Consider the following 25,570-nt stretch of genomic DNA (forward strand, 5'->3'; position numbering starts at 1 on the left):
AATTCTATTCATATCAACGGTGCGCGATACTTGTAATAGTCAACAGCTGTGTGCAGTACTAGTAGTATGTACGCGGAGCGTTGTAGCAAGATCTGCGAACCTAGGGAGGAAGGTAGAGCTGGTAGGTATGCGATGTGCAACATGCCACTTCACGGCACGGAACACTTGCAGCGGGACCGATGGAGAGGCTGGGTTCCAAAGTGGATTTTTTTCAGGTTCTATATCATGGTTTTGAGCTGGGAATTCTATCACTATTAGAGGTCGAGCTGAGACATGTGTAGTCATTACCTAGGTTGGGGGGAAAAAAGGGGGGGAGGAGGGAGGGAGGGAGGAGGGGGAAAGAGACTGGCGTTGTTCCGTTATGGTACCAGCCTTGCGACAGCCCGAGGGATAGGAATGCTTTGCGAGCAGGAATTCTCGTCAGCCGCGGCTTTTTCGTGTTTCGTGTTTGACAGCACGAGCATTCCGCAGATGGAGATGTGCTACTAGTATAGGTTTTTGCTAATACCATGTAGCAGTGTGTGTTCCGGGCGAAGGGGTTGATGGATCGAATTGGCCTCGCATCTTTACTGAAACTACGTGTATCTCGCAATGCTGACCAGTACACTGCGAGAGGTTGATCTGATGCTAAATTTAGCATGACCTTGTGCAAAGGGTTACCTATTCAGTCCTTTTGATCCCTTTGATGTTACGACAAAGGTTCGTTTGGGAGAAGTAACTAAATGGTAATTGGCGAGTCTATAGCATTGAAAGGAGGACCAATACACATATCATCTAATTAGAGGTGATGCTTCAGCTCAATGAACAAGACGCTCATATGTTCCGACCACATTGTCCAAATGAACTCTGTACAGTATAAGGTATCGTGGTTTCACCGAGTACCTTCATGCTGTATCGTCTAGTTGTGCCCATGCTAAAGGCTTTGCCGGACAACGCCGCTCTCACCATGCTTGGAGAAAAGGGGTTTTCCAAGACGCCGCAATATCTACACCGGACCTAGTTCCGAAGGGTGTTGTGAAAGTTGACAATGAGCGTTTCTAAGCGATGGAATCTTAAAGAAGGCTGCCTTTTCTCATCAACTCAATGCTCTGCCGGGCTGACTTTCGGCAGCTCAGCGGTTTTTTGACCTCGCCATGGACGCCATGTTCCCAACCGAACACTTTGAGCAGTGTAACAACCCCAACCGTCAACACCACTAATGAGCTCCTCGTGTAGTCTTCGGCTTGGGCCACGAAACCTTCCATAAGCCACCAAGCAGTCCATGAATCACAGAAGAGATATCGCTTCCCATCTTTCGGATCTGCTACACCTCTTCAGGACAAGCACGTTGCCCAAATAACCCAGATGGCAAATGTTAGTCTGCAGCCTTTGTTAACAGGCTCTAACCGAAGGAGACAGCCGAGATCTACTGTCGTGTAGATGGCTTCGTCTCTTCAAGAGCCCGCTAAAGGGGTATTAAGCTTAAGCATAATGAATAAACTCAAAACTCTACAACTGAGGCGTCCCTGAAATGACTCCGTACAGCCTAGTCAACTGCCCTCTTCCCCAACAACACAGAACTCGAGAGAGATTGGGGTGAAGAAGAGAGCATCTGAACAGCTATATAATGAATCTCATACTCCCGAGTTCAGCTCTTGAGAGAACAACCATCTCACAATCTCTCACACATCTCCATCCTCTCCTCTCCTGTTCCCTTTCCGTTCCTTGTTTTTATATATCCTGAAATAAAAACAAAACAAAACCAAAATGTCCGCTCCCAAGACACCCCCCGCCATCATCTGGCTCAAAGTCTTCGTCCGAGCCAACCTCCACCGCGTCTCCCGCAAGCTCCGCGGCGACGAGCCCGAGGCCGCCCATGGCGCCGATGACGAGCTGCCCCTCGGTCCCCCTCCTCCCGCCTACGAGCGGAAGCCCAAGTCCCCTCCCACCGAGGGCGAGATTGCGACGCTCCAGCAGGAGCTGCGCTTGTACGAGGCCCGGCTGGAGGCGCTGCCGGAAGACAGCCCCGAGGGGAGGATGCTCCTCAAGGACGCGGAGATGCTGGACCGGTGGATCGGTCATCTGGAGTATCTCCACGCGGAGCGGGTGGGCAGGACGGTGCCGGCGAGGTTCCGGAGGGAGCCGTACAGGGATCGGCTCAAGAGGCGGATCAAGAACCGCGGTAGAGCGGCGGAGCCTGCTCCTCGGGTGGTTGTTGGGGTCATGTGGTGACTGAATGCTACATGAAAGGTAAAACAGGCATGACCCCTTACTAAATGGATGCGTTTGGCAAAGCAGTCGCTAACAATTCAAATAGCCTCCCATGTATGCAAGTCAACCAACCACCACAGGCTGGCCCCCCTTAAGGGGTTCAAGATATGATACGGTGCAAGCGACTTTGGAAAAAAAGGTAAGAAGAGTGTCTAATAGTTCAAAGACATTCGATATCAAGCCGTCGCTGACAGTGTACACACAGATTCCATACACGCACACATCTATCTACCACGGCTGCGTGCCCTGACCGTTGACAACCTTGCCCGCATCCGCATCCCTCTCCCCCTCAACAACCTTCCTGATAAACTCGCCGCCAATGGCCGGATCTCCCGCCCCCATGGCCTTGAGCATCTCCGGAACGCCCCCCAAGTTGGTCGCCAAAAACCCGGGACTAATGGCAAAGGTCCTGACGCCGTCCTCCTTGAGCAGCCAGTGCCAGTTGAGCATCACCATGTTGAGCGCCGTCTTGCTGCTCTTGTACCCGAGGTTGGCAATGACGCCCTTCTTGGGCCAGCCGGCCTGCGGCTTGGGCGCCCAGGGAGGGTAGAAGTCGCGCGAGTGCGCCTCCAGCGTCGACAGCCCCGAGGTGAGGAAGAGGAGGCGCGGGGAGGCGGACTTGATGAGCAAGGGGGCAAAGGTGGCCGTCACGATGTGGGTGCCGGTGACGTTGACGTCAAAGGCCTTGTTGAAGATTGTCCGGGCGTTGGAGACGTCGTTTGCAAAGTCGGTGGTGTCAAATGCTGCGCCTGTTTACACGCAGACAAAACCCCTTGTGTTAGCTAGATCTTTTCACTTACAGCATGAGGAAAAATTGGGGACTGTTTCATGATGATAGAGACGAACCAGCGTTGTTGACAAGAGTATCAATGCGGTCGACCTTTGCGCTGACGGCCTCAAACGCCTTGGCAATGGACTCGTCGCTCTCCAGCTCAACGGCGACGGGCTCGAGGGTGCTCTGCGACGAGTGAAACTCCTTGGCGAGGGCCTCGATGGCGGTTTGGCTCTTTTCGAGGGTGCGGCTGCCGAGGAAGATGCGGTAGGGCTTGGGAGAGCGCAGGAGGGCCTTGACGGCCTCGTAACCAATGCCGGTGTTGGCGCCGGTGATGAGGAGGATGTGCTTGTCTGCCATTGTGTGATGCTGAGGTTGTCTTGTGGTTGGTTGGTTGGTCGGTCGGTCAGTGTTCTTGAGTTGATGGTGTAAGTGGTGTGAGAGTGAGTCTTTGTGGTCGTGAGAGACGAGCGTTATACAAGTGTAGGCGTTTGTAGACTTTATATATCCACCTCACCCCCTATATACCCATCAAGATATCCAGCCACTTATTCTAGTGGCGTTCAATCCTCATCCTCGCAAAAACAAACACCATCGTCAACAGATATCCTGCCTACCTTACGCAACGGAGCTCTCAACGCCTCTTTTCGACCCCCGGCTCCGCAAATACGCTCAACGACAGCCGGCGTTAACCATCGACAAGATGCCATGGCTGGCGCGCTATTTCCATCTCGGACAGCCGAGAAAGTCCGTACCTCGCGCTCGCTACCATGCGTGGGGGGGAACATCGCGGTGGAGGAACCGGCGTTTGTGGAGTTTCGGGGGGTTGTCTGAAGCCATTCGGAGCCGAAGGGTAGCTAAAGTCCAGGCCTGTGTAAAGCTTGCGTAAGGGTCATCTAGCTACCTATGTAAGGACAGTGGTACCTGGGTTCCAGGATAAGATTGATTGCAGCTGCTTGATCACATATCATCTAAATCTCAAATCATCATCTGCTATTTCTCCTTCTCTGAAACCATCTTCATCTCATCGATCTGCATCATTCGTCATGTCCGGATATAGCCCTCATCCCCCTAACCCTGGACCCCACCCCCGCAACCCCAATCCAGGCCTCTCTCTTCGAGCTTCACCCTCCCCTGTCTTCACTCACACACGTGAACGCCACTCACTCACTCACTCACTCTCTCATCTCATATAAGACACACACACCTCACCCAAGCCAACCATGACATCCCCCATCAAAAAGGTCTGCCTGGTCGGCGCCAACGGCACTCTAGGCTCCGTCCTGCTCGCCGCCCTCGTCCAGGCAAACTGCTTCGACGTCTCCATCCTCCAGCGCTCAACCTCGTCCTCAACCTCCTCAGCCTCGCCCTCGATCCCCCGCATCATCGTCAGCCCCGACCTCGCCGTCGACGAGCTCACCACCGCCCTCGCCGGCCAGGACGCCGTCATCGCCGCCTTTCCCCTCGGCCAGGGCGACCAGCACCTCCGCCTCGTCGAGGCCAGCTTCCACGCCGGCGTGAAGCGCTTCATCCCCGCCGACTTTGGCAGCTGCGACGCCGCCGACGCCCTCCCGCAGGAGTATCTGCCGCTGTACCGCCGCAAGACGCTGGTGCGCGAGCGGTGCGAGGCCTTTGCCGCGCGCCCGGGCTCGGCCTTTACCTGGACGGCGCTCGTGTGCGGGCACTTTTTCGACCACGGGCTGAGGCACGGGCTGCTGCACTTTGACTTCGCGACGAGGACCGCGCAGATCCTGGATGGCGGGCACGCGAGGGCTTCCGCGTCGACGCTGAGGCGCATCGCGGAGGCGACGGTCAGGGTGCTGCAGAGGCCGGAGCAGACGAGCAACCGGAGGCTCTACGTCCAGAGCTTCAACCCGACGCAGCTGGAGATCTTGGCCGCGCTGGAGAAGGCCATGGGGGAGAAGTGGACTGTTCGGCAGGTTGATTCCAAGGCGTACCTGGAGGATGCGCGGAAGAGGCTGGAGAGCGATGACGAGGAGGCTGTTTTGGTTGCGGTTGAGGACATTGTCTTTGTGCTGGGGGCGCTGGATGCGGATTGGACCAAGAGGGATGGCTTTGCGATGGAGTTGCTGGGGTTGGAAGATGAGAGGCTGGAGGATGTGGTTGAGGAGGTTGTTGCTGCGTATAGAGCCGAGGCACAACGATAGACGGTGATCGGTACATAGGTTCTTTAGAATAGACATTGGACCACCTCCAAGGGCATAAGGGTTCGGACTGAGGCAGAGCGCAGTGGTATCCAGCTTCATTTGCAACTCTCGGGATGCTGCCCCCTTTGGACTAGCTACATAAGACACGAGTCTCTCTGGAGCACATGCCATGCCAGAGGCAAGTGAGTCTTCGTATTCAATAGTCCCCAGCTTCAGCCGCAATTTACATCTACGCACGATATCATGTCCGGCTAATATGCTCTGATTACGGGACATGGTTCAAGCTTCAACTGCTTCTGACAGAAGAAGACATTTGATCCAACCTGGTCCAATATGCGTCTAAGTGACGCTCGCTAGATGGACTTTCTTCCATGGTATTTCATCATCATTTCACAGACAATCATCACGAGAGAAGCTCTCTTCTTGGAGCAGCAGTGGGCATCTCACCACTCTGCACCCCTCATGCCCTGCATCGCCAAGCCATTCAGCCCTCGCTCAATGCCTTCACCCAGCCTATCAGCGTGAATGGCATCACCTTCAGACTGCAGCTAACTCGCAACGGGACATCGTCGCGCCACCAGAATAGCGACGGGTTCGACCGTTGTGAAGGGTATTTAGAGAAGCCAAGCTGTCTCGACGGGTATTAAGAGGAGCCGAGCTGTCTCGAAGAGGCTTCTCTGACGCATAGGTCAAAGTCGGTTCAGCCCTTGAGCAAGGTCTTTGCACTTTTCAAGATGCAGCAACTCGCCTCCAGCACCGCCCTCACTCTCGCAGCGTATGCCATCTACAAGAGCCAGCACTCAACGCTAACCCAGCAATCCAACAGATGTCTCCTATCCGGAGTGCACGCACAGGCATCGCCCATCAGTTGTGTCCCTACCGTCACCGTAACCACTCGCCCGGGCACCAGCGATGGCTGCAAGTTCAACTGCTCCAGCGACTTTTGCATCATCGATAGTCAGTTGATCCTCTCTCTCTCTTTCTCTCTCTTTCTCTCTCTTTCTTTCTCTTTATCCCTCTTTATCCCTCTTTATCCCCCTCTCTCTTCAGTGGCGCTCCAGGCCATCTAACGCCTCAGCCCCCCTCAGATATCGTCACTCTTCCCTGCGGCTGCTCACAGGCCGCAGGCGTCGTCACGCAGACCGTCACCGCCTGCGCAACGTCGACCCCGTGCTGGAACTGCCACACCGGCTTCCCATTCACCACCACGGCCACAGACTGTCCATAGCCGACGAGGAAAGAAAAAAAAAAAGGCCAGATTCAGGTCCGATATCGTATCAGTGTAGGAGGGCTGTGCAGCCGAATCGAGCTGGATGCGTGCAGGCCGCATCATGCTCTGCCGTGTTGCAGCAGAGACGAACAGGCTCGGTAGAGTAGAATCAGGCTCTGGCGTTAGCTTCAAGCAAGAGTCGAAGGGGAAAGCTTCAATGGATGTAACGCCGCGGTTATTTTTGCATCAATGCGTGCTGCAGAGCCCAATGCTGCACCGCCTGCAGCAACGGCAGCAGGTGAAATGGCACTGCATACATGAGGTAGGCTATTTGTTGCGTGCATACATGAAACTTGATCATTGGCACGGCTCTGCTGATGCCATCAATGAATGCTTTGGGATGTTCAAGGCGGGGGGGAGGACCAGGGCCGGAGTTGAGGATATTTTGGGAACGGCAATACGCGTGTGCTGGCGATTCGTGTGTGTGCGAGTTGATGAGAGTTGAGAGTGATGAAGCAGCGACGAGGTTGAAGTTATATTTGGAAGCTGTCCATGTACTAAATGAGGTCATGGAGATCAGGGCACATCTCCATCCAGGTCGGGCATCGATCGACACGGTCCGCTATGAGTACCTAGTAACAGCAGGTCGTAAATACAGTCAACCCAGCTGTAACACACTGTGTTAAGCATCGATTGATACCGACTATCGATAGTGCTTTTAACACTGTGCCGCTGCATCACCACCCAACAGGCGACCACAGCTCGCCCACTAATATTACCTACCTATCCATCGCCACAAGCAACCAAAACGCAAACAACTTCATGACTCGACAACAACCAAAACAAACTCCCAATATCAACACCAACACGCTCAGCCCAAGTCCAACATACGTGTTCTCTACCTTACGACACACGAAGCACAACCTTGCTGCCAAATTCGCCCCCCGACAAGTCACAGCTGACGCCTCATCACCAGGTTCAAGGCTCGCAGGTCCAACCAGCTCGCCCTATCGGCTCGCTCACCGGCTCTTGATCTCAGCATTTCCCCCCCCCCTAAAATAAAAAAGAACCTGGAAAGGAAAAACCGGGCTAGGCCAAGCTTCAACACAGCCCCGGTGCGGTGACGTTGTCATTTCTCTCCTAGCTCGCTCTTCTTCGGGGGCGCGCTCAGAGTCGGGCAACATTTCATTTCAGCCTGCCTTCTTTATTATCACCAGAAGAACAAGAACAAGGACACATCCGATGGACCAAGAACTCTGACAGCAAACATCTTTGCCTTGGCCCCGTCTTTCGTTTTGATCACAAGATAAAATCACTGCTGGTCGGAGAGCCTCTCGTTGTCTCTGTTTGTCGAGCATCTGAAGTAACAATATCCGGTTCCCCTGTCTTTTCTCTTGGCCCAGATCTGCGTCTTTGTTCTGCCGGCAATTGGCAGCAGTCATCAATCTCTTCGTTCGGCTTACGTCCAGCCCGCCTTTTTTTTTTTATTTCTCCGGCCCTTGTTGATACTACTATCCGCATCGGATCCTTTTGCACCTGCAGCACAATCCTTGCATGCGACCCTCGGACTTCTTTTCATAGGCAAAGAAGAAAGGAGACCAGAAACAGCGTCGTGGTCATGCTCGTCCTGACTGGAACCACATGATTGATAGCGCAAACAGAAGCATAGCGAATACTAGCCTCTACCATTCATTGAGCGAGCAGATAGAAATACCCTGGTTTTTTCCCGGTCTGGTTCCTGCATCACGCCGTTTCTTCCCCAACAGAGGCATATTGTGCTGCGATTCTCTTGATCCATCATGGAGGCTCATTCACTCGCCAAGATAAATCTGCTGGCGGCGAATCCCCCCAATTATCCCGAAAACCCATCAGAAGAGATACAGCAACCCTTGACCCTCTACATTTCCAGAGTCCCGGGCGTCAGAGGTATTTATAAAGTCAAGATACGCTCGTTTACAAAGTCAGATCTGACCAGATGAACTCACAGATGTGATCCTCTCAACCTTCAAACCGCGGCTGAAAAATGTCACCATTGAAGATGTTACCGGCAGCCTCTACTATGTCCACCTCCAACTTCCCATGCTGGGCATGGACGCCCCTCAGCCACTGAGAGAGGAGTCTCAAGGCAGGTCCAGTGAGGAGAGCTACATGACAAGGACCATTGCCCGAAAGCCGGTGCCTGGCGTTGCCCCTGAGATCTCGATACAAGGAGATCAACCACAATATCCCCCAAGCATCGGTGACCCATTACCTGCGCGTCCGAGTGATTTCAATGCGCCTTTCAACTCGAGGGACGTCGACTATGCGCCCCCTCTGCCTCCCAGACGCCTTGATGATTCGGGCTTGGGGCTCTCAGACAGCTCCTCCGAGCTGAATCCCCAACAAGCACCACAGCAACTACGCGCATCTGCTCCTAGACGCAAGCCCGTCGGGCCAAGGCAGCAGAGTGATGTATCCCAACCCCGCCTCTCCATGGACGACACAGCGCGATCCAGGGAGCCAACCAGAGACGGGGCATATACCGCCGGCCATACAAGGCAGAGCCGCTCCCTGTCTCCGCTGAAAAGCACCGATTCCTCTACGCCACCGTTTACTTTGAATCTCATAAGAAGGGATCCAGGGAGGGGTGATCAATGGAATGTGGGCATAATCTCATCCTACGAGGTGCCTCCCCTAGCCGGAGAGTCTGGCGCACATCTCTCCGCCTCACCAGAACGCCGCTCTCCGCAGCACCCGTCCATCGACATACACATCCAGAATGCAGGATACGCCAAGTTCCGCACGAGGCCGTCGAGCGCTATGCGTCCTAGGCGGAGCATGGATGCCGATCGATCCTTGGCGGACATGGCCGGGCCGCAAGACGGCCACAGTTTCTACAGACAAGTCACCATGGCCTACTCGCGAAGCCTGGGCTCTGCCATGCGATCCAAGTTTTACCAGGTCGGGCAGGCAGTGCGCAAGAAGGCGCACAACCGCGAGGGCAGCGAGGCATCGGTCAACTCTGTAAGCTCGGGAGAGAAGAGCGGGTCGCCGACGTCTTCGCGGCCCGACAGGATGAAGCCGCGGGGGTACACCTTTACGAGCCCCTGGGGCGGAAGATGCGAGTTTCGCACGGGCAATGGCGGCCGAAGCCTGCTGTGCTACCATTTCCTCCACGAGGGCGAAGTCGGGAGCTTCAACCCGCTGGTCCCGGATTCCAACCCGTCCAAGTCCACGTCGGCCGTCGTCAGCGAGCTGCGCTTCAACCTGCCGGGCTCCGATCTCTTTCCCACTGGCGATGCGTCCAAGGGGGACGGTGAGAACCGGCTGGGCCATTTCGGCAAGATCATCAAGTCGGCCATGGACCGCTCCGAGTACAGGGACGACGACGATGTCATGTCGCCCTTTGACCTCAACATTGGAGGCGAGAAAGCGGGAGGAGGCAATCGCGGCACGCGGGCCAAGCTGGGGAAGCTCATCATCTACCACGAGGGGCTGAAGATGCTGGACTTGCTGGTGGCGGCTAACATGGGCGTGTGGTGGGGGTCCTGGGAGAAGAGTTTCTGAGGGAGTTTGATGTTGATTTATTGAGATGGGTTTGCCATGATTAACGCGTAATGAGCTTGTGATTATCATATCTCTTCCATATTTTTTTTTGGTTATTTCTACTTTGCTTCTTGTCTAGTTACCGAGGATAGTGTTGGCAGGAGATGACATTAGTACCCAGCAACTGGCGTCATTGTAGCAATTCAAGATCACGTGCCATGTCACGAGCAGCCGTCGCCCAATCACTGGCCTAGCAATGTAATCCCGCAGCAAAGCACTAGCAACAAGGCACTCCGTTCCGACAGAAGAGGCAAAAGAGCCCTGTCCAGCGTCGCCAAAAACGTCTCTCGCCTCTCTCCCCTCCGAAATCGACGACACAACCAGCCCCGTTGCCTCGGGCCAACCTGCCAATCGTCTCGCCAGCGAAAGATCCCGACGACAACAGCAATGGCGCCCACTCTCGCCGTCTCGATGCTGGCCAGGCGCCAGCTGGCTGGAGCTCCGGCCTCGTCCGCCTCGCTCATGATGGCCACGAGGATGCTCGCCTCTCCTACATTCTACCAGCAGCAGCAGCAGCAGCGAGGATACGCGACGCCCAAGGGAGCCCCGCCGCAGAACTTCCGGATGAGCAAGAAGACGGAGTGGGTGTGGGAAAAGGACAGCCTGCTGGACCGGCTGGGCAAGTACTTCCTCATGACCGAGATGGCCAGGGGAATGTATGTCCTGCTCGAGCAGTTCTTCCGACCTCCGTATGTATATCCCGGCCTCTAAGGATGGACGATTGGGGGAGTTTTTCTTTTTGTTCAGGCGCGGAATTGCTGACTTGGGGACGCAGCTACACCATCTACTACCCCTTCGAAAAGGTACACAACTTGCACTGGGATGACCTCCATATCCCATCCAGGGTCATTCTGTGCCATTGAGCTCCGATTAACAGTCATCCTAGGGCCCCATATCCCCCCGATTCCGTGGCGAGCACGCGCTGAGACGATACCCCTCTGGCGAAGAGCGATGCATTGCCTGCAAGCTCTGCGAAGCCGTAAGGCTCCCTTCCCCCCCCAGCCATCGTGGAAGCGCAATGCGCCGGGAACAAGCCTACTGACAACGTCTGTGAATCAAACAGATTTGCCCTGCCCAAGCCATCACCATCGAAGCCGAAGAGCGTGCCGACGGCTCTCGCCGCACCACCCGCTACGACATTGACATGACCAAGTGCATCTACTGCGGCTTCTGCCAGGAGTCGTGCCCCGTCGACGCCATCGTGGAGTCTCCCAACGCAGAGTACGCCACCGAGACCAGAGAAGAGCTGCTGTACAACAAGGGTGAGCCTTACTGGAATCGTGCAGGAAAAATTGGAATGGCATACTGATACAGTGTACAGAGAAGCTGTTGTCCAACGGAGACAAGTGGGAGCCTGAGCTCGCTGCTGCCATTCGCGCTGATTCACCTTACCGATAAAGACGACGCAAAAACATTTAATTCCTTCTTGTATGATGTGGGGCGGAGAGGCAATCAAAAGAGGCGTGATGCGAGGATTGTACATAACTAGGCGCTGCAACTAAAAAGGCCATTGATTCAAGTTTCAGACTCGGTGAACTTTGATGAAGGTTTATTCCAAGTATCTAGGAGCCGGCTGACCATGTAGGAGGACAACGAAGTGATTGTTGCTGCTTTCAAGCTGCGCAGTAGCGAAAGGTCAGCATATTGTGAATGTTGCTGATATCCAGGCAGGCCGCGTTGTTCAGATTTATTGATGCTAAGGCATCCGATGTTGTTTCATTGGGGTTTAAACCCGTGGTACTAGGCATGATAACCCCTCTGCTCGCTGGTATGGTATCGCACAGAGCTCTCTGGGAGGCAATTCTGGGCTGCCGTCTCCGTCAGGGGTAGTTGCCGTGTCTTTCATAGCACAACCGTGTGGAGGCCCGTCATACTGATTCTTCCTCTTGATTCTGCTGGAGGCTTTTAGCAGTAAATACACCAGGCGCATTATCATTCCTATGGTGATTTTCATGTCGATCTTTGTTAATTTGTTCAAATACCTGGTTGGTAGACTTGGAAAGGGTCGTGGGTCTTGAGATATGAAGCGCGAGGAAGGATGGCTTTAAATGCGAGGCATTAAAGGAAAATATATATAGACGTATTTGTAAACGTCATGTGTTCACGCAGTCGTCTTTGCCATGTTCTCTCATGACCTTGCGTTAGGTGGTGACAAGGCACTCGTCATCAATGTGCTTGACGACGATTGTAGGGCAAACTGCACTCTGCGGGTGATGGCTCGTGGAAGCATTCTCCCACCTTTACACATTCAGCACATTCAGCTACAAGCAACTCCAGCCACCGTAGCCCAAAGTATGCAATCAAGCTTTGCTCACAACAAGCAGTCATAGGCTATGCTTCAAGCCGGCCAAATGTTAACCTCACAATTGTCCCTTCTCGGGCAGATCGTCGAACCGTTTCAATACACCATCTTGAACCATGCTTGTCAAGCTACCTAATGCATGTAATGTTCAAACGACGAGCTTCATCCAACTCCACGACCCAATGGCAAGCCCCTCATTCCCGCTGATTCATCTCACGTGACCCCTCTTCCTCCCCCCCTCCGCATCCCCCCTCCATCTTTTTTACAGCACTGCTTCCAGGTAAGTCACTGTAATAGTAAGTACCTTTGTACCGCCAGACCCGGTCCAGCTCCCAGCTCCGAAAAGCCTCCCCAAATGACCGAGTAATAGCCAGCGAGAAATTTAATCCATCCCGCCGAACATCAAAACCAAACCCGTCACCAGAAAAAACCCGCCCAAACGACAAACGAACCACCCCTCGAACTCTCAACAATAACCCTCTCTCCCCCCCCCTTTCTCCCTCCAATTGGTCTCTCCTCTTTTCTCTTCTTCCTGATACTCGGAAAGTCTCGAAAACAGAAGCGAAAATGTTCCGCACTGCCGCCCTCCGCACAGCCGCCTCGGCCGTCCGCGCCGTCGCCCGACCCGTCGCCATCCGAAGAACAGCTGCTGCTGCTGCCTTTGCCGCTCCTCGCGCCGCTGCTGCTGCTCCCCTGCGCATCCAACAGAGCGTCATGGGGGTGCGCATGTACAGCGCCGGCGGTGGCCTGAACAAGGAGGAGGTTGAGGGCCGCATCATGAGCCTTCTGCAGGGATTCGACAAGGTAAGCAAGTTGACGTTTTTTTGCTTGCGCTGAAATGGCGCTCGTGAGGGGAGATGTGGTCATGGGGATTAGAGGCAATGCTGTCTATCAATGCTATCACCACGGAATGTGCATTGTGTGGAAGAAGAAGAGTGCTGCGCAATGGACAAGGCGAGGCTGGAGATGTCAAGAGTTCGTGATGCGAGGCGCGGGGGGGAAAAGATGCTCGAGCATGCGGGGTGTGCAAACATCAAGACAGCGCCCTTGTCCCGACATGCGCCACGGCCTTCTCTTTTCATTGAAAAGTGTTTTATATCTTTGAGAGAGCCTTTTTGCTAACGATATTGCGCTACAAGGTCAACGACGCCGCCAACGTACGTCCGAACCAATCTCTCTCTCCCTCACGCCCAACGAATGATGATGACATAGCAATCTAACCACTACCGCTTTCAACCCTCAACAGATCAAGCCCACCGCCCACTTCGCCAACGACCTCGGCCTCGACAGCCTCGACACCGTCGAGGTCGTCATGGCCATTGAGGAGGAGTTTAGCATCGAGATTCCCGACAAGGACGCCGACAGCATCCACTCCAGTACGACGATCCCCGTTCTTCCTTCCTTTCCAATCCTGTTTTTGTTTTCGAGGAAATGCATATGCCCTGATTGCAATGTATCCATGCTGACCTTTTGTTTTTTTGTTTTTTCCCTGCGTTGCAGTTGACAAGGCCGTCGAGTACATCCTCAACCAGCCCGACGCTCACTAAATCCGCCTTCCCCGAACCCGCACGACTCTGGAAAATTTTCACTTGGGGCACCTTAGTTCTTTCCACCCTTTCACACCCTCGCTCGCTATTTGACTCGAACAATTCGCCCGCTCCTGGATTATTACCCGGATAAAGAACGAGCTCTGGATCATGGGATGGGAGATATCGAGACGCAAAACTACGAACAAACATGTAAAAAAAAGAAAACAGGGCGAAATCGTTTGTTTAATCGCAAAAAAACTTCCAACTTATTCTTCTCTAAATCTGTTGGAGGGAATACACGGGGTGTTTGGTTCAAGGCAGTTCAGTGATTTCCAGGCTCGGACGGACGGAACGGGTGCAAAGAAGGGCGTGTTGAAGCGTGTTGGAAGTGTTAGATCGGGTAGGAAATCAGGGGGAAAAGAAAAGAAGAAAAACAAAAGAAGCCGGCTGTATTGATGGGTGGGTGGTCTGGAGAAGCTGTTAAAAAAGGCAAGGAGGCTTTTTTCCCCTTGGGCAGCTTCATCCCTTGTACTAGTGTATAGAAGAATCATGTTACTCTCCACCATTTGCTTGAACCTGGATACCGGTAGAATCGCTGTGTTGGTCTCGTAGAACGTATTGATATGGTCGCCTGAATCCTCAGACAGATAAGGTACAGAACTAAATCCAAGATTGGCCTCGCCAAAGAGGACTGTTATTATTTCCAACCCACCCCCTCACTATTTGACCCAAGTAGCTTGCCTGTTTGTGTCTGTGCAAAAAGTACAATCCAAATCTCAAGAGAAGAGCAGAGACCCGAAGGGATGCCATGAACTAACGATCCAGTGGGTTCGTACTTTCATCATGTCTCCATTGATGATGAGAGCAAATAGAAGAAAAAAAATCATACTATGATGCTGCAAAACGCCTGTAATGAAACCACCCCGCGATCCAGAAGAGAGAGATATGGCTTCAGGGCGTGGCCGTCCTAGGTGGCTCCTCGATATCGAAAATGCAAAAGAAAAAAAATGCCCAGGATGGGGAACAAGGGAAAGGAAGGGCAAAACGCAAAAAAAAACTCCAGCCTATATAGTAGTATATGTACACCCCCTTGTGGTCCCATTTTGTTTTCCTCCCCCTTCCCAACCCTTGGCGATGTTGGATGCCGGATGATGGATTTGTGTGTTCCAGATTGCCACGATGTTGCAAAGAAGAACAAATATGTGCGATGGAAGTAAGCAGTATGGAAGACCGTCCGGAAATTTCGGTGAAATGAACTCTCGGTTTCCAAGTTTGAGTGTTCCTGGAGCGCTGTCGTCTGGTTCGTAGATTGTCATGCCTTCATCAAAACATGGTCATGATTCCTCCGTCGGTTCATTAGTCCTCAAGGGCTGGGAGGGTCATCTCGTCTAAGAAAATGCTCCGCCATGCTTTTTTTTTTTTTTTTGGACTTCGTCCTCTTTGCAAGGACATCATCGTCCATTGACTGGTACAGCATCTCTCCCCTCTTTGGCGCCGTTCGAAGATGTCGCTCCCTTGCTGGCGGCAGCGTTGGCATAGGAGCTGTAGCTCCCAATGGCCAAGCCGGAAGAGCCACGCTTGCGGGCTTTAGCCGCTGACGAGTCCTCCTCCTCCTCCATGCTGAAGACGAAGGCGGGATCTTCCTCGTCTATCGGGGTGGTGAATCTGACGGACGAACCGATGCTGTTGCTCGAGACGTGGCGCTCCAGACTGCGGTCCTTGCCAATGGGCGAGATACCGTTGCTAGCGCTGCGCGTGACGGTGGGGTGCAGCAGAGGGCTGGAGCCGTTCAGGGTGTCATCCAGCCGGCTCCGTTGCAGCTGCTGAGAAAGCATCGACATGGATTCGCTTCCAGACCGAATGGCAGATGGCCGGCCATTGGCCCCAGAGAGGTCGTCCGACATTTCCTTGGCAAGAATCGAGTTGCGCAGGGGGCTCCCAACATGGCCAAAGGCTGATCCGGCAGCGCTTCGGGCCGATCTCGTCATCTCCTCCTCCTCCTTCTGACGCTGGAACAGGGGTCCCCATCGACTCGGGCTTGAGCCAATAGGGCTGCCATATTTGCCTAGGCTGCCCAGGCTGAAGTCGGGTCTCTCGTCTCGCATCGAGCCTCTGCGGGCTTTTTCTGCCGGGGTCAAGAGATCTTGCAGGTCGCCCGGAACAAGGTTCTCCGGCACGTTATCGTCGTCGCCAAAGGCAAACTCGGCCTCCCAGTCGCGGTCCACCATGTTCTTGGGCATGCTGGCGCTGAGCAGCCGCGGCTTGGGGTACCTGGTCGAATGCATAATTCGCTTCCCAAAGTACTCTTCGCCGGAGAGGTGCTGCGAGTCTGGCGGGCTGCCGGCGATTGGAGTTGCGAGGTGCTCAGACGATCCAAAGGCGGAAGAGTGGAGCAACTTGAGCGTTTCGGACGTCCGCGAGTCCTTGATGCTGCTGAGCGACGGAGAGGGCGACTCCAGGCCGAATTTGGACGGCACGGACGAGGGCCACGGCGCAGCAGGGAAGCGAGCGGCGTTGGAGATGCCGTTGGAGTCGAACGAGGCGGGCAACGGGGCATCGAGGACGGACAGGCCCTTTGCGGCGGGGGACAGGCCAAAGCCTAGGCGAGAGGGGTCGTCGTCGGGCGGCGAGCCGTAGTTGGACTCTGTGACGGAGTAGGGCGCATCAATGGTCGGGGGCCCGTTGTCGTGGCCGCCGGAAGGGCCGAGATGCTGCATCTCATCACCGAGGTAAGGGTATGCGGGCTGATCGGCGCGGTAGAGGGACGTGGTCAGGGCGCTCGCGGTCGAATGGCCAAAGGGGCTACTGACAGCGCCCTGGGTCTGTGAGACGGGACTGGCACCGCCCGCGCGGTTGAGGGGATTTGGACCGATGGTAACGCCATTCTTACCGTAGTTGATTCGGCGGCCGTCGGGCAGGACGTGGATGTTTGCGCACTTGGGGCCAAACTTGCAGTTACCCTAAGAGGAAAGAAAAGCCAATGGTCAGCCAACCAATCTCGACACACGCAGCTGGCCATGGTCTGCCCTGCCATGGCGCAACAAAGCCCTCGGAGGGCCCCCGCACAATCCGTTTTTTGTTTGCACGCAAGAGAGGAAGAGAGAGGGGGGTTTAAGAGGGAGAGTCTTGTAGTGAGGCCATATCGGAGGGGCATCGGAGTGGACGTTTGCCGGCTGCGGGTGTTTCCGGCCAAAGGGGAAAGAAAGTATGGAGTCTTTTTTGGCTTCTCTTTTTTTTTTATCGTCTCTGTCTCCTCCCACTGATCGACTCAATGGGCCGGCAAGGCAAGGCAAGTAGATGGATAGACGAGACGCAAAAAGACTCAATGGAGGACATGGCGGGCAAGGACTGAGCGGAGGCTGCGGCAGAGGCGGAGACGGCAAGGAGACCAAGTCAAGAAGCACCCTCACCTTTGCGAAATATTTGCAGATGGTCTCGGAGGCAGCGCCCAGGTCGTGGCTGAAGGGACAGGCATTGCCGGCCTGGCAGGCGCCCTGGCGAAAGAACTTGCACGGAACGTGCGACGTATCTGGGAGAAGCAAGCAAGCAAACGAGGTCAGCGCAAGGTCGGGCACTCTGGCGGGCGATGTAGGTGGTGGTCGTGTGAGCGGCCCGCAGAGGCCAGAGACAAGAGGTGTAACACGAAAGGGCTCAAGAGGGCAGGGCAGGGCAAACGTACTGGGCGGGCTGCGCGGCATGCTGTGATGGGCGCCGTGGGCAGCGCTGGGGATGCTGAGGCTGCCGCTGCGCATGTGGCGATACTCGGGCATCGTGGCGGCGGGAGACGAGAGTCGCGAGAGGCGGCGCTGGTCGAGCGCTGGGAGGAGCGGATGTGAGGCCAGAGGAAGAGGAGAGGAAGTGCTGCGAGCGTGTCGGCTCGAGAGAGGGGGGAAATTGGGGTTCGGGCTCAGGCTGCTCGGGTTGTGTAGCGGCGGCCGAAGCGCAGCGTGGGCGGGGATGGAGGGGACGGAGGGGGCCGCCTGGGGCGCTGGAGCAGGCGCTGGAGGCGCTGTGCGAGGGGGAGCTGGAGGGCCTGTGCAGGTGGCCTCGTGCGCGTAGGGGCCTGTACTGGATGTAGCAGTGGCCGGCGCTGTAGCCGTCCGGGTGCCGCCTGTACATGTAGGGGGGCCCTGCACCTGCGCCTGGCCGGCACCACACAAACTCGACCTGCCCGAACCTGGTGATGCAGAACCTGACGCTGAAGAACCTGGTGACGCCGCCTCCGGGCCTCCGAACGGGTGTTGGATGTGCTGCTGCTGCTGCTGCTGGTACGGGTCCAGGTACATGTACCGGCGCTGCTGCATGTGCTGCATGTGCATGTGCTTCTGCGTGTGTGATTGCGCGTGTGTCTGCGTCTCCCGAGAGGCTGCCGGCTGCTGTTGCTGTTGCTGTTGCTGTTGCTGTTGCTGTTGTTGCTGTTGCTGTTGTTGCTGTTGCTGTTGTTGCTGCTGCTGTTGTTGCTGTTGCTGCTGGTGGTGACTGAGGCTGCTGCCGGTATTACTGGCTTGTTGACGATGGAGATTGCGGTTTCGGTCTCCCGCAGAATCTTTGTGTCTCAGCACGGCTCGTAGCAGCGCTCCCGGCCGTCGTAGCCCTGGAGGCGGCAGCACAGCGTATCGGTCGTGGACCGCGGCCATCGGCTTACATGTAAAAAGGTATGTATGTATAGGGGTCGATATAGGGAGAGCGCAAATGTTTGCGGTTTGAGAAGCGAAAGATGGTACGGCAGAGAGGCCAAATTCCAAAAGGCAAAACGAACGATTTAAAGAAGAATCGAATTAGGCAAGGAAGAGGAAGGAGAAGCCGGAGAAGAAGAAGGGGAACCCAAGCGAAGAACGAAGACGGAACAAGACGATGGGAAAAAGGCACGGCGTGATATGCGCCTGATTTACCACCTTCTTGTGCTGCTCGGTCCCAAGAGTTCGAGATCAAGGGACTGATTACTCCGTATGCCGACTAGGTTGGTAGCTGTCGAGCTTACTTTGAGGCTGGCGATGGGCTCAGCAAACGCGCAACGGCTCAGGTCAGTTGCCCGTCTGTCAGCAGCACGCACGTACCGATGCTGCGGGTCCTCCCAGCCTGCATGTGCAGAGCGTGAGATGCGGGATTCGGGCCCTTTCCAGTCGGCAGTGACAACGGGATGCGAAGTTCGTGAGAGATTCCCTCAGACGATCAAGGCGAGCCGATATCGAATGATGGCCCAGATGTCCGACGACAAGGGGGTGTGTATGTGTGTGTGTGGCAGTGGCAGTGGCAGGGGGGAGGGGGAAGCAGTGGCAGGGAGGGTCAGTTGAGGTGATGGTGATATATCACGGCAGAGGTGCATGACAGCTTCAGTCCTCTCATGAGTCGGCCGCCTATCAAGCCGATGCACGGGAACGTCTAGCTTATTATATATCTGCGTCTGCAACTGTGAACTGAAAGGCGGAGGGCAACCTGGAGGGGTGGGAGTCCAGTGTCGGCAAGCTGATACATGGGACATTCACGCTCCTGTTAGTACATGTAGTTGGTTTGGTGTCAGAGACACGAGTACACACTCAAGACCTGCAGAATAAAGGACAGCTATGGCTGCTACAACTGCATGTATCCATCCGGTGGCTAGAGCGTGTTCGATAGACAGCCGTTGAAGGAGACGGTCCAGACGGAGGCGTGCAGACACGGGCGTGGGAGCAGGTGTAGCCGTATCAGTGTAAGTGAGGTAGCAGACGCATGGCACCAGACCAGACCTCTCCTACCTAGTATACAGAGATCAACCAAGCTCGTGAAAGTGTGTGTGTGTGTGTGTGTGTGTGTGTCGGTATGTGGCATGTGTAAGTCAGCTACTTGAAAGCAGTGCTGAGTGCATGTGTGTTTCGTACCAGCAGAGGCGGGTGCGGATGACGGCGTCTGAGCGGACTGAGGAGCGCCTCATGCAGTCTGAGTTGGTGTAGGTACACGAAAACACCACGTTCCGTTGACGATGGCCTTGGCCGGTACCTCCACTCTAGCGCTAGAATACGTGAGCCGGGCAGGTACCAGCGCTCTTACCTAGTGCGGCAATATTGCCATTGTGATTGATATCTTACTTATACCTACAGAATCTCTCACGCACCGTCCATGTACAGTAAGGTATGTGCACACCTACATGTACACTGGACCATGTGCGCATGCCGCCAAGTCGGAGCAAAAGCCCGTGCAAATCATCGGCCAGCTGGTGAGGCGCCTCGATGCTCCTCCCACCCACCCATTCCGGTTCATTTTTCTTTTGCAAAGGGCGGGCGAGACATGAGGCGGGCGATCAGTTCATGACAACCTGCTAGTCTCACAAATAGTCTGCGGGCTGCCTACTTTGCTTCTCTGGTAGAGACGGGAAACAGACCGTTTGGCCGGTCTCTGTCGAGGTTTCGATTCAGCTCGGAAGCGATTTGTCGCTCCCGCTTGATGGGATTTTGCGAGCCCAGAATAGTAGGTAGCAATAACGGCGGCGGAGCTGACCGTTGGCCCTTTGGAGCTGTGTGCTGTTTCAAAGTCCTCTCAGCGTGGCGAGACACCCGACGACTGAAGCCTCTGGGGGTTAAGGACATGAAGCATCAATGCTCGTACATGTGTATACATGAGCGGAATAACATGTCCACGCACATGCCAATATGACCTCGGTGCCGGCCGGCATTCCAGTCCACTGGCCCCGAAACCTGAAGACATCATCGCCGTCGTCACCATCATCACCATCGTTGTCGGCTTCGAATTCGATGCGAGAGTCCACCGGCTGAAACGCTTCTGCTACATGCCCATCTCATCTGCCTCAGTCACCATGGCCAAACAGAATTGCCATCAAATCCCCTCAATCTGTCTCGATGCATAAGTGCGCATTCACGTCGTATCGATAATGTCTGTATGTCCGTATGTACAGTATGTATGTAAAGTATGTCTGCATCCGAGATTCCATGGCCGCTTCTGCGGCCACCCTGCTGCAGATCACCCATGGCATGTTGATGAGCACGGGGTCAGCATCGATGACGATCCTTGTCTGTGGAGGGGTTGGTAGAATTGCATCGGAGTTGAGCGTTTTCGATGGACGCAGAAATAGAGGGCATGGGAAAAGTCGATAGACCATCATCCCGATCATAGTTACGATACTCGATCCCGGCTCTCATCAGATTGGTGAGACCACCACAGCCATCGGCCTCGGCAGCGTAGGAACGTATATACATCCAAAGTCGACCTCACAATTCAGCATGGAACGAGACGCAAAACCTCATATGAGCCCACACTATCAAGAGCCGCGACATAGTAGTACCTGGGTCGGTAGGACCCATCGCCACAGCAGATGGTCGCACCGCTACCACTTGCACGGAGCAAACGGTTAGCAGCATCCTTCCCGCGCTTCGTCCTCCCCGTTCATCCTCCTGTTCCTTCGTACAGATATGCCAGGTAGACAGTTTATGGCGTCTGCCCCGGGAATGTTCGCAACGCTAGTCGAATGGGATTGTCCTCGTGTTACGAGCATTGGGCTTGTCATCCAGGGCCGTCGAGCCTGTCTTGGCTGAGCCGCCCTTGCGCGGCCCAGCCATGGCGCTGCCTACGCAATCTTGTCTCACCCAGAGGCTTTTCGTTTTTTAACTTTTCCCCTCTCTTGTGCCAGAAGATTCAAGATTGTCAAAGACGGGGCTGCTGCTGCTGCTGCTGCTGCTACACGACATGTGACTATGCCTGTCGCCTTTTGATGGCTTTTAGAGCGACGAGGGGCCTTCCTCCAGGGAGTCGCAATCTAGGAATTCGGCTTGCTCTGTGATAATCTTGTGTTGATGATTCATCTTCATTTCAGCATTTTTCATCTGGTTGCTCGTCAGCGTATGACTCTGTTCAGATCATGTCTGGATAATCCAACAATACTGTACTCGTATCTAGGTACGTGTATGTACGTTCTCGTACAGAGGACATGGCGCATTCTGTCCTCACCAGCTCGAGCAGCCTCCCGCCGCTAACACAACGCTTGAACCTGGCTTTGTCCAACCAACCACCCCAACTTGAGTGAAGAAACCAGGCGAATGTCACAGGGGCAAAGAACAGACGAGATGAAGAGACGCCCCGTTGTACGAAGAGTCTCCATGTTGGTAATACATACCTACTCGCTGAGCAGAGGATACCCAGCAATCCGTGTAAATCCGGGGAAATGCTCCGTCTCTCTTGGTGGTGCACATACATACCCATATCCCTGTACAGCGCCGGCAAAAGCAGGCCTCGGGCTTCAGTCCACTTGTGTTCCTCAAGCCCGTCTTTTCCGAGTCGCCGATAAAAGCCAGGAATAGCAGATGCCACGATTGCAGGTATGAAGCTGTCGTCATCGGATGGCCATTGAGCCGGACGTGAAAAGAGAGGTACATCTACTACTGTACAGACAAGACATGGATGCAGATGGCCCCCCTCCCATCCTCTGTTTTTACCTATAGATGTAGGTACATACGAGGTGGCTGAGACAACCATGAGAAGACGAGAAACCTGCTTTGATCTCCCCGAGAAGCACCAAGCGATCGAGTCGACACTCGTGATCTATGCCTTGTCCAGATAGTATTCGTACCTCAACTCCAAGGACGGTCTCGTGACACACACACACACACAGCCTTGATATCCAGAGGCTCGGCAATTCCCACATCTCTTATCTGCCCTCGAATTTCTTCCGAGGCTCCCCCATCCGGCGTCGCCTGCATGATTACATGTATCGTACCTACATACTTGCCTACATGTACCTAAGGTATGTCTCTCCAACAGACTGGAGGCTTGCACACCGTCCTTTGTGCTTCATATTACTTGTCATCTCATCGTCCGTGAATCCTCCGCACAATCAACATGGACATGGACAAGGATATGGACACGCTCGCCTCACAGCAGCGCCGCAACGGAGGATAACCGCCAGCAAGGGAAGGGGAAAAAAAAAACCTGAATTGCGACCCCAGCCGAACCGCCGCAAAGCGACTCGTCAACTTCGCTCCCATATTGCTGTCATTGTCCGCCTGCTGCCCGTGTCTCAGCTGTCTGCAAAGGCCGTCACTCGGGGCCATTGGAAGCCGCATCCATCGCCTGGTGGCCTCGTCCACTCAAGAGGCGCGCCAGCCCTCCTCCTCTCTGCCCCCATGGCCTGTCTCAGGGCAAAGAGCGGCTAGCGATGCCCTCACGGGCCAGCGATGGGGAGTGTGTGCGGCGATTGTGCTTTGATCTGGTTAGAGTTGGTAGTAGTAGTAGATGCCTCTCTGGAATCTGCTGCCCAACGATGCAATGCTCTCGATGTGCGTCGATCCCTTGCTGGGCTTCTCTAGTCGCACTTCATTCCGATTCGCTTTCGCCTTCAGCTGCCATCGCCTGGATGTACCTAACAGGTGCGCGACGGTCATCACGAAGGGAAGGGAAGACGGGCGACAGACGCAAAAGACAAGAAGAGACAGCTTCACATGACAGGTCAGCAGAAGAGGAACCGCTGCGGTACGACGTTCGTCTGCGCACAGTCTGCCGACGACGCCCACAAGGACCTGATGGCGCACCTCTCCGGACAATAGGTAGATAGATAGGCGGGCTTGTGCAACAGCCACGAAGCCGCCCTTGTGCCTGTCGACGCTTTGCCCCTTCCAGTGCCCGTGGGAATCAGCGGCGGGAGGCTTGTCAGTGGCCTCATACCTGGTCGAGGCGAGCTATCGACGACGAGGACGAAGGACGACGCCACCAGAGACCATGTGCAGGGGTAGCCGGATGCCTGGGTTGTGACTAGCGATATGGCTTGAGCCGGGCTTTCGCACAAACTTGCCCAGCAAGCCCGTCAGCCGCAGTCCGTCGAGGCGCTGCCTGTATGTACTGTACGGAGTATGAGTGAGCACCTAACTTGTATAGATCGTCCATCCATGGAGCTTGGGACTGCGCCATATGGGAGGCGGGTGATGGATGCCTATCATCTTTGCTCCCGCATTTGACTTTCCGGTCCATGGCCGCGAATGACAAGATGAATCTGCCGGCGCAGACAACATTGAACGCTACCCTCGCCGATGTTCCCCCTCGATACGAACCGTCAGGGATGGTCGTCTTGACGTCCGTGTGGTCCAGAAGACACCATGAAGCAAGACGCACGCATGGCCGCCTTTGTTCGTCCGAGCCACAGCCAACCACAAGGCCCTGCCTGCAAGTGCGTCGGCATGCCGCATCTGCTCCCACCCACCCCATCATGCACCCTTATGCACAATCTCGTGCGCTAACGCAAGCATGTGTGAAGATGCATGCCATGGCGGGGACTGTCTGTACGAGGGTCATGCGTCCCGCAGAGTTGCAGTACTACCTACATACATATGTACATGCCTACAGTATGTACGAGCTCGAGACTCCAACCTCCGACCTCTCCTCGGCATCGCCTTGCTGGACACGCACGCACAGGTATTACGCGCAGTTACAATACTGCACAGTCCGCGGATCAGTGGGTTCTAGAAAGATGAGCTTACATTGCCCTTTGGATGGTAGTATCTCTTCCTCTGCTTTTCCTCATCCTTCAACCCAGCTCCCAAGTTTCCAACATGGAGCCCCCCCCTTTTCCTATCCATAGCCAAATGCTAACCCCAATACCATGATGCTCCGTACAGTTGCGGACACTTTGCGGCTGGCTTTACGCCTCTCCCTCTTCTCCCAACCGCCATGGCTCCGTCATGCCTTTGTGGTCAAGGTGTGGGCCGTCCCAGGCGGGCCTCTCCGCACCTTGCCACGGTTCCAATGCCGTCCATGTTAGAGCCAGCTGGAGGCGGTCCCCCTTCTTCTAACCCGCGACGCAGCTCAGCTTGGAAATTCGTCTGCTTGAGCGGACGGGTTGCTCGGGCCTCCAACTTGTCTCATCGTTTATCACACACCCTTCTTTCGGCTACTTCTTCACCAGAGTCTCAGCAAGCGCCGGTCCCTCCCCCCCCCAGAGGCTCAGACCGTTGCTGCACCCCCTGTTCTGTTAGCCTTGAACTCTTGCTTCCTATGATCTCCATCCTCTCTGCGTCCCACCACTTCACATCTGCAAGATCTGCCACTTTCAAGCCAAGCACTCCCTTGCTGAATCTCATGATCCCTGCCCACTCACCCCACCACAATGCCGGCTCTGATGGCCAACCTTGTCCACCTGTCCCCGCTAGCTTTTATGGTCATCCGCCCATCGAGGCCATTCACACGCCTCCCCCCTCCTCCTCCTCCTCCATTGCGCGTTTCCTTTGCCTCCTAGGACGCTCTTGGCGGTGCCGTCAAGGGGTACCACCATGCAACCAGATGATGCGCCATGATATCTGTCTTCCAATCAGCAAAGGTCACAGTCCCATCGGGGGGAGGTAATCATGACGTTGTCTGGATTACCTCTGCAGCTCTTTGACAGAGGAGAGCCCGTTCTAACCCGGCCTCCTCTTTCTCGGGGCCTAAGGTCCTAAGGCCTCTGATGAGTTGTTTGATGGCGGGGACGCCTATACAACAAGTCCTAGCAAGTCCTTGCTCGAGCATACGGGAGTAGACCTGTCGACTTGAACACAGCGTTTTTATATCAAGGGCAGAGTTTCACGCCATAGACTAGCCCTGCCAACATGAGCAGCTTGTCGGTCTCTCCTATCTGAATCATTACAGGCTCCTTGGTGCTCGTATGTATCCTACTTGGAGGCCACCCAGAGCCGCCCAGGGTCCAGAGTTGACGTCCACTTGGCTTTGTCATGACCAGCGCCACGATGAGCTTACTATGGGATCCCCTGGCCTTGATTGGAAGATGCCACGCAAGCCATG

General features: G+C 55.0%; 10 protein-coding genes across 10 annotated transcripts; 7 read left to right on the forward strand and 3 right to left on the reverse strand.

Moving 5' to 3' along the window:
- Window positions 1–1,746: 1,746 nt before the first annotated feature.
- Window positions 1,747–2,255, forward strand: TRIREDRAFT_107961 (uncharacterized protein; the record flags this gene model as incomplete). The annotated part of the gene is made up of 2 exons (XM_006965658.1): window positions 1,747–2,161; window positions 2,239–2,255. 2 exons carry the CDS (start codon window positions 1,747–1,749, stop codon window positions 2,253–2,255), a joined length of 432 nt encoding a protein of 143 aa, XP_006965720.1.
- A 223-nt stretch (window positions 2,256–2,478) lies between these two features.
- On the reverse strand, window positions 2,479–3,382 carry TRIREDRAFT_107962 (uncharacterized protein; the record flags this gene model as incomplete). The annotated part of the gene is made up of 2 exons (XM_006965814.1): window positions 2,479–2,999; window positions 3,097–3,382. 2 exons carry the CDS (start codon window positions 3,380–3,382, stop codon window positions 2,479–2,481), a joined length of 807 nt encoding a protein of 268 aa, XP_006965876.1.
- Window positions 3,383–4,228: 846 nt separating this feature from the next.
- On the forward strand, window positions 4,229–5,190 carry TRIREDRAFT_78476 (uncharacterized protein; the record flags this gene model as incomplete). The annotated part of the gene is made up of 1 exon (XM_006965659.1): window positions 4,229–5,190. The coding sequence occupies exon 1, from the start codon at window positions 4,246–4,248 to the stop codon at window positions 5,188–5,190; it is 945 nt and encodes a 314-aa protein (XP_006965721.1). The 5' UTR covers window positions 4,229–4,245.
- Window positions 5,191–8,199: 3,009 nt separating this feature from the next.
- TRIREDRAFT_122134 (uncharacterized protein) lies at window positions 8,200–9,946 on the forward strand (the record flags this gene model as incomplete). Its single annotated transcript, XM_006965660.1, has 2 exons — window positions 8,200–8,326; window positions 8,388–9,946. The coding sequence occupies 2 exons, from the start codon at window positions 8,200–8,202 to the stop codon at window positions 9,944–9,946; spliced, it is 1,686 nt and encodes a 561-aa protein (XP_006965722.1).
- A 450-nt stretch (window positions 9,947–10,396) lies between these two features.
- Window positions 10,397–11,383, forward strand: TRIREDRAFT_62219 (uncharacterized protein; the record flags this gene model as incomplete). The annotated part of the gene is made up of 5 exons (XM_006965661.1): window positions 10,397–10,674; window positions 10,761–10,788; window positions 10,872–10,964; window positions 11,049–11,247; window positions 11,307–11,383. The coding sequence occupies 5 exons, from the start codon at window positions 10,397–10,399 to the stop codon at window positions 11,381–11,383; spliced, it is 675 nt and encodes a 224-aa protein (XP_006965723.1).
- Window positions 11,384–12,724: 1,341 nt separating this feature from the next.
- Window positions 12,725–14,377, forward strand: TRIREDRAFT_78482 (acyl carrier-like protein). The gene is made up of 4 exons (XM_006965662.1): window positions 12,725–13,091; window positions 13,427–13,444; window positions 13,534–13,663; window positions 13,788–14,377. Exons 1-4 carry the CDS (start codon window positions 12,855–12,857, stop codon window positions 13,832–13,834), a joined length of 432 nt encoding a protein of 143 aa, XP_006965724.1. The 5' UTR covers window positions 12,725–12,854; the 3' UTR covers window positions 13,835–14,377.
- Window positions 14,378–15,209: 832 nt separating this feature from the next.
- Window positions 15,210–17,586, reverse strand: TRIREDRAFT_122139 (uncharacterized protein; the record flags this gene model as incomplete). Its single annotated transcript, XM_006965815.1, has 3 exons — window positions 15,210–16,776; window positions 17,227–17,345; window positions 17,496–17,586. The coding sequence occupies 3 exons, from the start codon at window positions 17,584–17,586 to the stop codon at window positions 15,268–15,270; spliced, it is 1,719 nt and encodes a 572-aa protein (XP_006965877.1). The 3' UTR covers window positions 15,210–15,267.
- A 198-nt stretch (window positions 17,587–17,784) lies between these two features.
- Window positions 17,785–18,591, reverse strand: TRIREDRAFT_122140 (uncharacterized protein; the record flags this gene model as incomplete). The annotated part of the gene is made up of 1 exon (XM_006965816.1): window positions 17,785–18,591. A coding segment is annotated over exon 1 (669 nt), but the record flags the coding sequence as incomplete, so codon positions are not given.
- A 174-nt stretch (window positions 18,592–18,765) lies between these two features.
- On the forward strand, window positions 18,766–20,237 carry TRIREDRAFT_107971 (uncharacterized protein; the record flags this gene model as incomplete). The annotated part of the gene is made up of 7 exons (XM_006965663.1): window positions 18,766–19,042; window positions 19,241–19,308; window positions 19,419–19,505; window positions 19,563–19,583; window positions 19,678–19,742; window positions 19,894–19,924; window positions 20,160–20,237. The coding sequence occupies 7 exons, from the start codon at window positions 18,766–18,768 to the stop codon at window positions 20,235–20,237; spliced, it is 627 nt and encodes a 208-aa protein (XP_006965725.1).
- A 2,299-nt stretch (window positions 20,238–22,536) lies between these two features.
- On the forward strand, window positions 22,537–24,267 carry TRIREDRAFT_107972 (uncharacterized protein; the record flags this gene model as incomplete). The annotated part of the gene is made up of 6 exons (XM_006965664.1): window positions 22,537–22,547; window positions 22,825–22,984; window positions 23,170–23,272; window positions 23,556–23,631; window positions 23,675–24,075; window positions 24,140–24,267. The coding sequence occupies 6 exons, from the start codon at window positions 22,537–22,539 to the stop codon at window positions 24,265–24,267; spliced, it is 879 nt and encodes a 292-aa protein (XP_006965726.1).
- Window positions 24,268–25,570: the final 1,303 nt, after the last annotated feature.

Source organism: Trichoderma reesei, assembly GCF_000167675.1.
Source record: "Trichoderma reesei QM6a unplaced genomic scaffold TRIREscaffold_10, whole genome shotgun sequence".
NCBI lineage: Eukaryota > Fungi > Ascomycota > Sordariomycetes > Hypocreales > Hypocreaceae > Trichoderma > Trichoderma reesei.

Bases quoted from the DNA above. Each gene is read 5' to 3' on its own strand.
- TRIREDRAFT_78482 (XM_006965662.1), top strand. From the start codon at position 12,855: ATGTTCCGCACTGCCGCCCTCCGCACAGCCGCCTCGGCCGTCCGCGCC. The intron at 13,664-13,787 runs GTACGACGATCC...CCTGCGTTGCAG, and splicing joins CGCCGACAGCATCCACTCCA to TTGACAAGGCCGTCGAGTAC.